The sequence below is a fragment of the Convolutriloba macropyga genome, chromosome 1, assembly GCF_964194025.1.
Source record: "Convolutriloba macropyga chromosome 1, txConMacr16.3, whole genome shotgun sequence".
NCBI lineage: Eukaryota > Metazoa > Xenacoelomorpha > Acoela > Convolutidae > Convolutriloba > Convolutriloba macropyga.
Window position 1 is genome coordinate 707,017 of NC_134468.1, and position 12,856 is coordinate 719,872.

General features: G+C 36.8%; 2 protein-coding genes across 4 annotated transcripts in view; both read left to right on the forward strand.

Moving 5' to 3' along the window:
- LOC142354619 (rho-related BTB domain-containing protein 1-like) overlaps nt 1–1,312 on the forward strand; it is a 71,804-nt gene extending 70,492 nt beyond the window's left edge. For both annotated transcript variants that reach the window (XM_075407065.1, XM_075406991.1), the window contains exon 7: nt 140–1,312. In XM_075407065.1, coding sequence (XP_075263180.1) covers nt 140–722 — 583 coding nt within the window. In that variant the 3' untranslated portion in view covers nt 723–1,312. The remainder of the gene's footprint in view (nt 1–139) is intronic.
- The window catches only part of LOC142354756 (uncharacterized), a 128,224-nt gene that overhangs the window by 43,454 nt on the left and 71,914 nt on the right, over nt 1–12,856 (forward strand). The gene's annotated exons all lie outside the window — the stretch shown is intronic.

Consider the following 12,856-nt stretch of genomic DNA (forward strand, 5'->3'; position numbering starts at 1 on the left):
TCGCGCTGCATGGAGGCATCGATAATTTAGTTTAATATTAAAATCGAATTTTAACTAGCCTTCGATAAATTTCAAGCAACCGAGTCAAAGCTTTTGCAAGTATTATTTTTTGCGAGTTCCTATTTGCACCCTTCTTTAGGTCAAAATTCATGGCCTCATTGCTTTGCGGATCCTTCAGGGAGAGCCAAGGACGGGAACTGGAAGTTACAGACATATCGGCCAGTGCTCTTAGGATCGTCCTGGGATATCTCTATTGCGATCAGCTCATCTCCAGGGCCTCCGATCTGGACGTGTGTGATTGGTGTGACGTCATTGAATTTGCCAATCGACTGTGTCTTGACCGACTAATCTCTCTAGTAGAACGGGAACTAGTCGCTCAACTGAGAGGCAAAATTCACTCTGAAAGTGTGAAGGATTCAATTCTGTTGCTGGACAAATGCCAGCTGTTCAACGCGCACAGCTTGCATAAGTGGTTATTCACACATTTGAGTCACAATTTTGACTACATGTGCAAGAATTTCAGCTACCTCAAACAGACCATGTTGTCAGAGGAGAGCAAGAAAGAGCTGCTGAGGAATAGGTGGCCTCCGGTCTGGTACATTAAAGAGAAGGATTACTACGAACGGAGGCGCCGATTGATGACCAAAATTGAGGGAAACAAGAGGCAGATGAAGAACGGACTGACACGTTGGTGGTTGTGGCGAAAGCAGAACGTCATGTAAACTTTGGTATACGTTTCATACGTTAGCAATTTTTGTAGACGAGTTCAGAAAATGAATAATTTATTGCCTCTTGCAGACAGATTGAAAGGGTGATTTCTTAAAATCTTCATTCAGTACATGTGATAAAACTTGGTAGTCTGCGTTTGTTTATGCAGTGAGAATATAGGAACTCTATTAATGTTAGGCGTTGATTGTTAGTTTTGCATGTATCATGAATAAGATTTAGTTTCATATTTCAACTTCAATCATCCTGTTAAGCTACGAAGTTTGAAAATTTCATATGAAAAATGTTGCGGATTGAAATTGAAAATAGATTATTGTTTATTATGTTAGCAACATTTATTTATTAGTTAGATGTTGTGAGTTTGTGTTATGATTTGAATTGGTGCTACTTAGGATTAGAGATTAGATTGCCAGTTAAGATGGCCCATGTTGAGATTATTGAACAACTCACTCCTCCTTTAACCCCGGACGTTTTCTCGTGTAAAGTTTTGTTCTGGCTACCCGACCAAATGAAATTTGACATACCGTTGCTTAAAGGTTTTAGATTTTCATTAATATTGTTTCAATTGAATTTTTTCACGATTGTATTACGGGTTTTACAATCGGGCGAATTGTTTTTTTTTTAAAAACTTTTTTGTTTTTGTCGCTAGAGACTTTGAAGAACTAAAATTTTTGCGAAATTACTTTGCTTGTAAGGCTCACTTTTCGGAACTCTTTGACATCAGAGAAACGTTAGATTTTGCTAAGTGTATTACACTATGATGGGGGGGGGGTTTGAGCTTCAGTTGATGCTGAAAAGTTTTAAAACCGAAATTCACCATAATGGTTGCAGAAGTAACATTAATTTTATACTTCGGGTGGTACTTATTTTTTGCTATAATATTTATAGTCAGAGGTAAAAGGATTCTCCTTCATCATTTGGTAAAATCAATCAAATCTTGATCGCGATGCTTTTTCGATTTACCTGTTTGATTATCTGTTCTGATGGATCGAAATAGTTAAAGATGAAATATGTTTAATTAGATATGGTTAGAAAAAGGTATAGAACAATTGTAGGGTTTATTTATAACTGAAATTGCTGTGGGGCTCTAAACATAAGTAAAAATTAGTTTCATCTTAGTTTTTGAATTAGGCGAGTTACATACAGAATTAGACGAATATTTCATATATAGCTGCTACAACAGCCCCGTTTTTGTAGCAGTAGAGGAGGTTGAAACAATTTGCTGTTAAGAGCAAAAAGTAGACAAGGAGAGCGACTTAGTTTGCGCTGGACAGATTTCAGTTGTCCTGTCTTGACTAGCTACCTCCATTGTCCTGTCTCGAGTAGATACCTCTAGGTTCGAATGTTTATAAGGGCCGCCCTCAGTCTCACAACGGCTTTTATTTTGGCGCTCTCTTTCTTATAATTCAAAGAATTCGAATTGTATTGGGGTGCTATCTTTTTTTAAAGATATGTTCACGTTTTCATAATTATTGACGTCAAATTGGTGAAGTGATTCTGGTCACGCCGAAACAGGAAGTGGAGCGAAGAAGCGATTGAATTTGCAGTGTGTTTTTTTCTTTTCAATTCATAGCAGAGTAAGATGAGTGTTTGAACGAAAATTCGCTTTCTCAACTGTAATTTTTGTTCACATGCGACAATTTTAGTTTGATTTTTGTTATTTTCAATTTTTGAATGAATTATTTGCTAGGTAGTTTTTCCGATCCAATTTTTGTCAGTTCTACAGGTTCAATAGGAATAGTTTTTTGTTTAGTCAATGAACATTCTTTGAATTGTGTCTTTTGGACTTTGTTTAGATCTCTTCACACAGTTTCCAAGTTCTATCCTCATAAAATAATTTAGAGTAATGGATTGCAATGAATGGATTGCAGTGATTTTCGGCTAACAGAGCCGTTGTGGTAGGCTAGCTGAACACTCAAATGGTTCTTTATACAATTTATACAGGTATCAGCAGTGTCCATTCTCAAAGCAGTGTGTGCTTTTAGCCTACTCCACGCCTCAATTTCTCAGTAATCTGCGATTTAATGAAGTCAGGTACCGTTAAGGACGTTGAATTGAACGGGGCTTGGTTGATACCTACATCGATTAAGCGGGAATTGTCACTGAACAAAGAATTTTGAACATAAAATCTGATTGAGCACAAATTTATTTAACATGCTGTCGATAACATAATGTTATTGAACTTGATAACTGAGTTATATTGAACTGTTTTTTATGGATATAATATATCATTTAAACACGAATTTCTTTGTGAGGTGGAGCAATTTTGATTTATATGCTTCTTGTTGCAGATTTGCTTATCTTCCTTGCTGGTCTATTTCTCCGCAGTTTAACGATCTGCTGGACTTTGAGTTCGTATGACCATCATTATTTTATGCTTCAGCTGATTACCAGATTTGACCTCCTTTAATTAGGCAAGACCTGTTGCTGAATGTCGATATATGTCCTTGAATATTGTTCTTCTTTTGGTCATTGTCTTGGAGTATTGTTCAGTAACTGGCCTGTGTCGTTGAAAGTTTTTGAAAAAACTGGTATTCCCATTTTTTGATGTCATGATTGGCTGTTATGGCGTTAAAACAGTTTTCTGCTTCCGAAGAACGGGTGGTGAACTTGATATGTGCAACTATTTTTCTGTTGCACCTGATCTGAAGGTGAAAGCGACTGAATCTTCCCCCTTGGTAAGAGTCCGAATTCTTTGACGTTATCTATACTTTTCTTTCGCTCTCCTCTTGATCATGAGATCAATTTATTTGAGTGAAATTTTTGTATTTTCAAGGTAAAGAAGATCTTGTTGTGGCGCATTTTGTATCCAATTTATGTCTCGCTTCCTGGGTTTTGTTAATTTAGTTTTGCAGCGGAAGTGAGTTTTTCTTGATTTGGCATGTTAGATCAATGTTAATCAATCTTAATCCTAATTCTTTTCCTTTCGAAATTCAACTCGAACTTCTGCAGGTGTGGTAGGATTGATAATTGTTCTGGGCTCTCTGGACTGAACGTTCCGCAATATTTCTAAAGTCTCGTCATTTCTAAGTTGATTTCTGTCGTGCTTTAATTGGTCTTTCTGATAGATTTTGGGCGGCTTGTTTTTTAACATCTTACTGTTAAATGTCAACAACGCTTTTGCATTCAGCTGGAAGTAAATTGAGCTCGATTGGTTGAGTGATATGATGAAGTAAGATATTTTGTGCATGATTCCTGCTCTTGAGCATGCTGTCCGCTTGTGAGCATATTTCGTACCACTGCATAAATATTCTCAGATAGTTTTGCTAGAAAAATGGCCGACCTTGAAACCCAACCCAAGTCGAATCGTAGTCCCAGGATCGTGTACGGGCAAGTTTTTTTCAATGTTATCTCAGCTCATCCTTATGAAGCCTCTTCTAATAAAGGTTAAGCTTAAAGTATTTGTGTGTTTGTTCAACTCTATTATTAATAAGATTTGACCAAAGTGAAGCGAGGGTGCTGTCTGAATTTTTCGAAATTGGCATTTAAATGTTTCTCAATGACCTTAGGTGACATAACTCTGTTTATTGAACCTGTATGACTCAGAGGCTGTCTGATTTTTTAAATCCGCTTTTTAATGGTTCTCATTAACCTTAAATGACATAATAACTGTTTGTTTACAAGATATAGCGCCAGAAATGAGTGAGCGCTGCCTGGTTTTTTAGAATCGGCCTTTAAATGCTTCTCAATGGCATTAGACAGAACTCTTAGACAGTCATTTTATTAATTGTGAGAGGTTGAGGCTGCCGAACTTGTTAATTTTGGGCTTTCAAATGCTTCTCGATGACATTGGGTGACATAACTCCATTTTGTGATGAGACGTGACACATGAGGCGTTAAAAGCTGCAGAATTTCTATAATTGGCTTTCAAATAACTGCCAATGACCTTAGATGACACAATACCTTTTTTTTACAAGATATGACCCAGGTGACGGGTTGGAGCTACCTAAATTAATTGAAATTTGCTTTTAAATGCTTTTCAATGTCCTTAGATGATATAGTTGCTCTGATAATAGATAAGATTTGACCCAGGTGAAGGGTTGGGGATGGTGGATTTTTTAAAATTGGCTTTGAGACTCTGGTCAATGACCTTAGATGACATAATGACTCTTACTAACAAGATTTGACCCTGTTGTAGTTTGGGGGCTGCCTGAATTAATTAAAACAGGCTTCATAATGCTTCTTAATGGCGTTAGATGACATATTTGCCCTTTTTATAAATATGATTTGTGCCAGGTGGTGCGTTGGATTTTGTTTTTTACCCGCTTAACCTTTTCATCAGAATTTTGTTTGACGAGTCAGGATTTTTATGTTTGACTTGTGACTTGACTCACGTACTGATCTATCTGAACGGATTTAAATCCTCTCTAGCATTGAATTACGTAATGCAATAAATACAGTCAATGTCAAAAAGGCAAAATCAAGGGTAAAGTTCGATCATTAAGTTGTAGTGCATTAGGGTTTCAAAGTCCATTTTATTGAACAAAAAATCTGATTGAGCACAAATTTATTTAACATGCTGTCGATAACACAATTTTTTTGAACTTGATAATTGAGTTATATTGAACTGTTTTTTATCGATATTATATACCATTTAAACGCCAATCCTTTGTGAGGTGGATCAGTTTTGATTGATTTGCTTTTAATGCAGATTTGCTTATCTTCCCTGCTGGTCTATTTCTCCGCAGTTTCACGAACTACTGGATTTTGAGTACGTATGACCATCATTATTTTACGCTTCAGCTAATTACCAGATTTGACCTCCTTTATTAGGCAAGACCGGTTGCGGAATGACGGTATCTGTCCTTGAATATTGTTCTTCTTTCGGCCATTCTCTTGGAGTATTGTTTAGTAACTGGTCTGTGTCGTTGAAGAAGTTCGTGAAAAAACTGGTATTCCCATTATTTGATGTCATGATTGGCTGTTATGGCGTTAAAACAGTTTTCTGCTTCCGAAGAACGGGTGGTGAACTTGATATGTGCAACTATTTTTCTGTTGCACCTGATCTGAAGGTGAAAGCGACTGCATCTTCCCCCTTGGTAAGAGTCCGAATTCTTTGACGGTATCTTTACTTTTCTTTCGCTCTCCTCTTGATCATGAGATCAATTTCTTTGAGTGAAACTTGTATTTTCAAGGTAAAAAAGATCTTATAGTGGTGCCTTTTGTATTCTATATATGTATCGCCTCCGGGTTTTGTAAATATAGGTTTGCAGGGGAAGTGAGATTGTTATGGTTTTGTATGTTAGATCAATGCTAATCAATCTTAATCCTAATTCTTTTCCTTTCGAAAGCCAACTCGAACTTTGAAGGTGTGGTAGGGTTGATAATTGTTCTGGGCTCTCTGGACTGTACGTTCCGCAATATTTCTAAAGTCGTCATTTCTATGCTGATTTCTTGCGAGGTCAGAATTGGTCTTTCTGATAGATTTTGGGCTGCTTGTTTTTGACATCTTACTGTTAAATGTCAACAACGCTTATGCATTCAGCTGGAAGTAAATTTAGCTTGATTGGTTGAGTGATATGCTGAAAGTGGGATATTTCGTGCATGATTCCTGCTCTTGAGCATGCTGTCCGCTTGTGAGCATAATTCCTTCCATTGCATAAATCTTCTCAGATGGTTTTGCTAAAAAAATGGCCGACCTTGAAACCCAACCAAAGTCGAATCGTTGTCCCAGGCTCATGTGCGGGCAAGATTTCAATGTTATCTCAGCTCAACCTTATGAAGTATCTTCTAATAAAGGTTAGGCTTAAAGTATTTGTTTGTTTGTTCAACTCTATTATTAATATGATTTGACCAAAGTGAAGCGAGGGTGCTGTCTGAATTTTTCAAAATTGGCATTTAGACGTTTCTCAATGACCTTAGGGGACATAATTGTTTATTGAATCTGAATGACTCAGTTGAAAGATTGAGGCGGTCTGATTTTTTTAAATCCGCTCTTTAATGGTTCTCAATAACCTTAAATAACATCATAACTGTTTGTTGACAAGATATAACGCCAGGAATGAGTGAGCGCTGCCTGGTTTTTTAGAATCGACTTTGAAATGCTTCTCAGTGACATTAGATAGAACTCTTAGAGAGTCATTTTATTAATTGTGAGAGGTTGAGGCTGCCGCACTTGTCAGTTTTGGGCTTTGAAATGCTTCTCGATGACATTGGGTGACATAACTCCATTTTTTGATGAGACGTGACACATGAGGCGTTAAAGGCTGCAGATTTTCTAAAATTGGCTTTCAAATGACTGCAAATGACCTTAGATGACATGATACTTTTTTATTGACAAGATATGACCCAGGTGACGGGTTGGAGCTACCTAAATTATTTGAAATATGCTTTTAAATACTTTTCAATGGCCTTAGATGATATAGTTGCTCTGATAATAGATAAGATTTGACCCAGGTGAAGGTGGGGGCTGCTGGAATTTTTAAAATAGGCTTTTAGACTCTTGTCAATGACCTTAGATGACATAATGACTCTTATTAACAAGATTTGACCCGGTTGGGGGCTGCCTGAATTAATTAAAATAGGCTTTATGATGCTTTTCAATGGCGTTAGATGACATATTTGCCCTGTTTATAAATATGATTTGACCCAGGTGGTGCTGCGGATTTTGTTTTTTATCCGCTTAACCTTTTGATCAAAATTTCGTTTTATGAGTCAGGATTTTCACGTTTGACTTGTGACTCTGTTCTAACTGAACGGATTTAAATCTTCTCTCGCAATGAGTTACGTAATGCAATAAATACAGTCAATGTCAAAAAGGCAAAATCAAGGGTAAAGTTCGATCATTAAGTTGTAGTGCATTAGCGTTTCAAAGTCCATTTTATTGAACAGAAAATCTGATTGAGCGCAAATTTATTTAACATGCTGTCGATAACACAATTTTTTTGAACTTGATAATTGAGTTATATTGAACTGTTTTTTATCGATATTATATACCATTTAAACGCCAATCCTTTGTGAGGTGGATCAGTTTTGATTGATTTGCTTTTAATGCAGATTTGCTTATCTTCCCTGCTGGTCTATTTCTCCGCAGTTTCACGAACTACTGGATTTTGAGTACGTATGACCATCATTATTTTACGCTTCAGCTGATTACCAGATTTGACCTCCTTTAATTAGGCAAGACCTGTTGCTGAATGACGGTATTTGTCTTTGAATTTTGTTCTTTCGGCCATTCTTTTGGAGTGTTGTTTAGTAACTGGTCTGTGTCGTTGAAAAAGTTCTTGAAAAAACTGGTATTCCCATTATTTGATGTCATGATTGGCTGTTATGGCGTTAAAACAGTTTTCTGCTTCCGAAGATTGGGTGGTGAACTTGATATGTGCAACTATTTTTCTGTTGCACCTGATCTGAAGGTGAAACGACTGAATCTTCCCCCTTGGTAAGAGTCCGAATTCTTTGACGGTATCTATACTATTTTCGCTCTCCTCTTGATCATGAGATCTTTTTATTTGAGTGAAACTTTTGTATTTTCAAGGTAAAGAAGATCTCATAGTGGTGCCTTTTGTATTCTTTTTATGTCTCGCTTCCGGGGTTTTTTAAATATAGTTTTGCAGGGGAAGTGAGTTTATCGTGGTTTTGTATGTTAGATCAATGTTAATCAATCTTAATCCTAATTCTTTTCCTTTCGAAAGCCAACTCGAACTTTGAAGGTGTGGTAGGTTTGAAAATTGTTCTGGGCTCTCTGCACTAAGCGTTCCACAATCTTTCAAAAGTCTCATCATTTGTAAGCTGACTTTTTTCCAGCTTTAATTGGTCTTCCTGATAGATTTTTGGGCTGCTTGTGTTTGAACTCTTACTGTTGAATGTGAACAACGCTTGTGCCTTCAGTTGGAATTAAATTGAATTTGATTGCTTGTGTGATATGCTGACGTGGGATAATTCATGCAGGATTCCTGCTCTTGAGCATGCTGTCTGTTGGTGAGCATATATATTTCCTGCGACTGCATAAATATTTTCAACTTAAATTGCTTAAGAAATGGCCGACCTTGAAACCCAACCACAGCCAAATCATGTGGTCCCAGGATCGTTTGCGGCAAGTGTTGTTCAATTTTATCTGAGCTCAACCTTATGAGGTCTCTTCTAATAAACATTCAGCTTAAAGTATTTTGTTTGTTTGTTTGTTCAATTCTATTACTCACAAAGATTTGACCCAAGTGAACCGAGGGTGTTGCCTGAATTTTTCAAGATTGGCTTTTAAACGTTTCTCAATGATCAAAGATGACATAACTCTGTTTATTGAATTGGGATGAGTTATATTGAACTATTACTTACTTATGCATATAATTTAATATCATTTAAAGGCGAATTCTTGGTGAGCTGGATCAGTTTTGATTGATTTGCCACTTATGCTGACTTGCTTATCTTCTTTTTTTGTCTTTCCGCAATTTCACGAACTGCTGGATTTCGAGTACGTATGACCATCATTATTTTACGCTTCAGATGGTTTCCAGCTTCGACCTCCGTTAATTAGGCAAGACCTGTTGCTGAGTGACGGTATCTATCCTTGAATACTGTTTTTCTTTTGGCCACTCTCTTGGAAATTTATTTAGTAACTGGTCTGTGTTGTTGGAAAAGTTCTTGATAAACTGGTATTCCCATTTTTTGAGGTCATGATTGGCTCTTATGGCAACAGTTTTCTTCTTCCTAAGAACGTGGTGATATTGATGTGCAACTATTTTTTGTTGCACCTGATCTGAAGGTGAAGCTGACTGTTTCTTCCCCCTTGGTAAGTGAGTCCGAATTCTTTGACGGTCTCTTAACATTGTCGCACTCATTTTGGCTTTGAGAGTGGTTTCTTTAAGGGTGTATTTTCCGGGTAGAGAAGATCTTGTAGTGGCGCCTTTTGTATCCTATTTATGTCTCGCTTCCTGGGTTTTGTAAATTTAGTTTTGCAGCGGAAGTGAGTTGATCATGGTTTCGTATGTAAGATAAGCAATGAAGAGCGTCCGATTTTTCATGAAATCAATCTCAATCCTCATTCTTTTTCTTTCGAAAGCCAACTCTTTTTTTGTAGATGTGGCAGGGTTTATAATTGTTCTGGGCTCTCTGGACTGAACGCTCTACAATATTTCTAAAATCTTTTCATTTGTAAGCTGATTTCTTTTGAGCTTTAGTTGGTCTTTCTGATGGATTTTGGGCTGCTTGTTCTTGACATATTACTGTTAAATGTCAACAACGCTTATGCATTCAAATGGAAGTAAATTGAGTTTGATTAGTTGAGTGATATGCTGAAGTGGGATATTTTGTGCATGATTCCTGCTTTTGAACGTGCTGTCCGCTTGTGAGCATATTTCCTACCACCGCATAATTATTCTCGGATGGTTTTGCGTAAAAAATGGCCGACCTTGAAACCCAACCAAAGTCAAATGGTGGTCCCAGGATCGTGTGTGGGCAAGTTTTTTTTTCAATTTTAGCTAAGCTCAACCTTATGAAGTCTCTTCTAATAAACGTTAAGCTTAAATTGTTTAATTGTTTGTTTGTTTTACTCTATTATTAATAAGGTTTAACCAAAGCAAGGGTGCTGTCTCAATTTTTCAAAATTAACATTTAGACGTTTCTCAATGGCCTTAGGTGACATAACTCTGTTTATTGAAACGGTTTGACTCAGTTGAAAGGTTGAAGCTGTCTGATTTTTTAAATCCGCTTTTTAATGGTTCTCAATAACCTTAGATGACATAATAACTGTTTGTTGACAAGATAAAACGCCAGAAATGAGCAAGCGCTGCCTTTTTTTTAACTGCCGCACTTGCTAAATTTGGGCTTTCAAATGCTTCTCGATGACATTGGATGACATAACTCCGTTTTTGATGAGACGTGGCCCATCAGTAGTGAGAAGGCTGCAGAATTTCTAAAAATTGGCTTTCAAATGACTGCCAATGACCTTAGATGACATAATAACTTTTTTTGACATATGACACCGGGTTGGAGCTACCTAAATTAATTGAAATATGCTTTTAAATGCTTTTCAATGGCCTTAGATGATAGAGTTGCTCTGATAATAGATAAGATTTGACCCAGGTGAAGGTGGGGGCTGCTGGAATTTTTAAAATTGGCTTTTAGACTTGTCAATGACCTTAGATGACATAATGACTCTTATTAACAAGATTTGACCCGGTTGTAGGTTGGGGGCTGCCTGAATTAATTAAAATAGGCTTTATAACGCTATTTCAATGGTGTTAGATGACATATTTGCCCTGTTTATAAATATGATTTGACCCAGTTGGTGCTGGGGATTTTGTTTTTTTATCCGCTTAACCTTTTGATCAAAATTTCGTTTTATGAGTCAGGATTTTCACGTTTGACTTGTGACTCTGTTCTAACTGAACGGATTTAAATCTTCTCTCGCAATGAATTACGTAATGCAATAAATACAGTCAATCTCAAAAAGGCAATATCAAGGGTAAAGTTCGATCATTATGTTGTAGTGCATTAGCGTTTCAAAGTCCATTTTATTGAACAGAAAATCTGATTGAGCACAATTTTATTTAACATGCTGTCGATAACACAATTTTTTTGAACTTGATAATTGAGCTATATTGAACTGTTTTTATGGATATAATATACCATTTAAACGCCAATTCTTTGTGAGGTGGATCAGTTTTGATTGATTTGCTTTTTGTGCAGATTTGCTTATCTTCCCTGCTGGTCTATTTCTCCGCAGTTTCACGAACTACTGGATTTTGAGTACGTATGACCATCATTATTTTACGCTTCAGCTGATTACCAGATTTGACCTCCTTTAATTAGGCAAGGCCTGTTGCTGAATGACGGTATTTGTCCTTGAATATTGTTCTTTCGGCCGTTCTCTTGGAGTATTGTTTAGTAACTGGTCTGTGTCGTTGAAAAAGTTCTTGAAAAAACTGGTTTTCCCATTATTTGATGTCATGATTGGCTGTTATGGCGTTAAAACAGTTTTCTGCTTCCGAAGAACGGGTGGTGAACTTGATATGTGCAACTATTTTTCTGTTGCACCTGATCTGAAGGTGAAACGACTGAATCTTCCCCCTTGGTAAGAGTCCGAATTCTTTGACGGTATCTATACTTTTCTTTCGCTCTCCTCTTGATCATGAGATCTTTTTATTTGAGTGAAACTTTTGTATTTTCAAGGTAAAGAAGATCTCATAGTGGTGCCTTTTTGTATTCTATTTATGTCTCGCTTCCGGGGTTTTTCAAATATAGTTTTGCAGGTGAAGTGAGTTTATCATGGTTTTGTATGTTAGATCAATGTTAATCAATCTTAATCCTAATTCTGTTCCTTTCGAAAGCCAACTCGAACTTTGAAGGTCGGGTAGGTTTGAAAATTGTTCTGGGCTCTCTGCACTAAGCGTTCCACAATCTTTCAAAAGTCTCATCATTTGTAAGCTGATTTTTTTCCAGCTTTATTTGGTCTTCCTGATAGATTTTTGGGCCGCTTGTGTTTGAACTCTTACTGTTGAATGTGAACAACGCTTATGACTTCAGTTGGAATTAAATTGAATTTGATTGCTTGTGTGATATGCTGACGTGGGATAATTCATGCAGGATTCCTGCTCTTGAGCATGCTGTCTGTTGGTGAGCATATATTTTTCCTGCGACTGCATAAATATTTTCAACTTAGTTTGCTTAAGAAATGGCCGACCTTGAAACCCAACCACAGCCGAATCATGTGATCCCAGGATCGTTTGCGGCAAGTGTTGTTCAATTTTATCTGAGCTCAACCTTATGAAGTCTCTTCTAATAAACATTAAGCTTAAAGTATTTTGTTTGTTTGTTTGTTCAATTCTATTACTGATAAAGATTGGAACCGAGGGTGTTGCAATTTTTCAAGATTGGCTTTTAAACGTTTCTCAATGATCTAAGATGACATAACTCTGTTTATTGAATTGGTATGAGTTATATTGAACTATTACTTATGCATATAATTTAATATCATTTAAAGGCGAATTCTTGGTGAGCTGGATCAGTTTTGATTGATTTGCCACTTATGCTGACTTGCTTATCTTCCTTTTTTGTCTTTCTCTGCAATTTCACGAACTGCTGGATTTCGAGTACGTATGACCATCATTATTTTACGCTTCAGACGATTTCCAGCTTCGACCTTCGTTAATTAGGCTAGACCTTTTGCTGAGTGACGGTATCTATCCTTGAA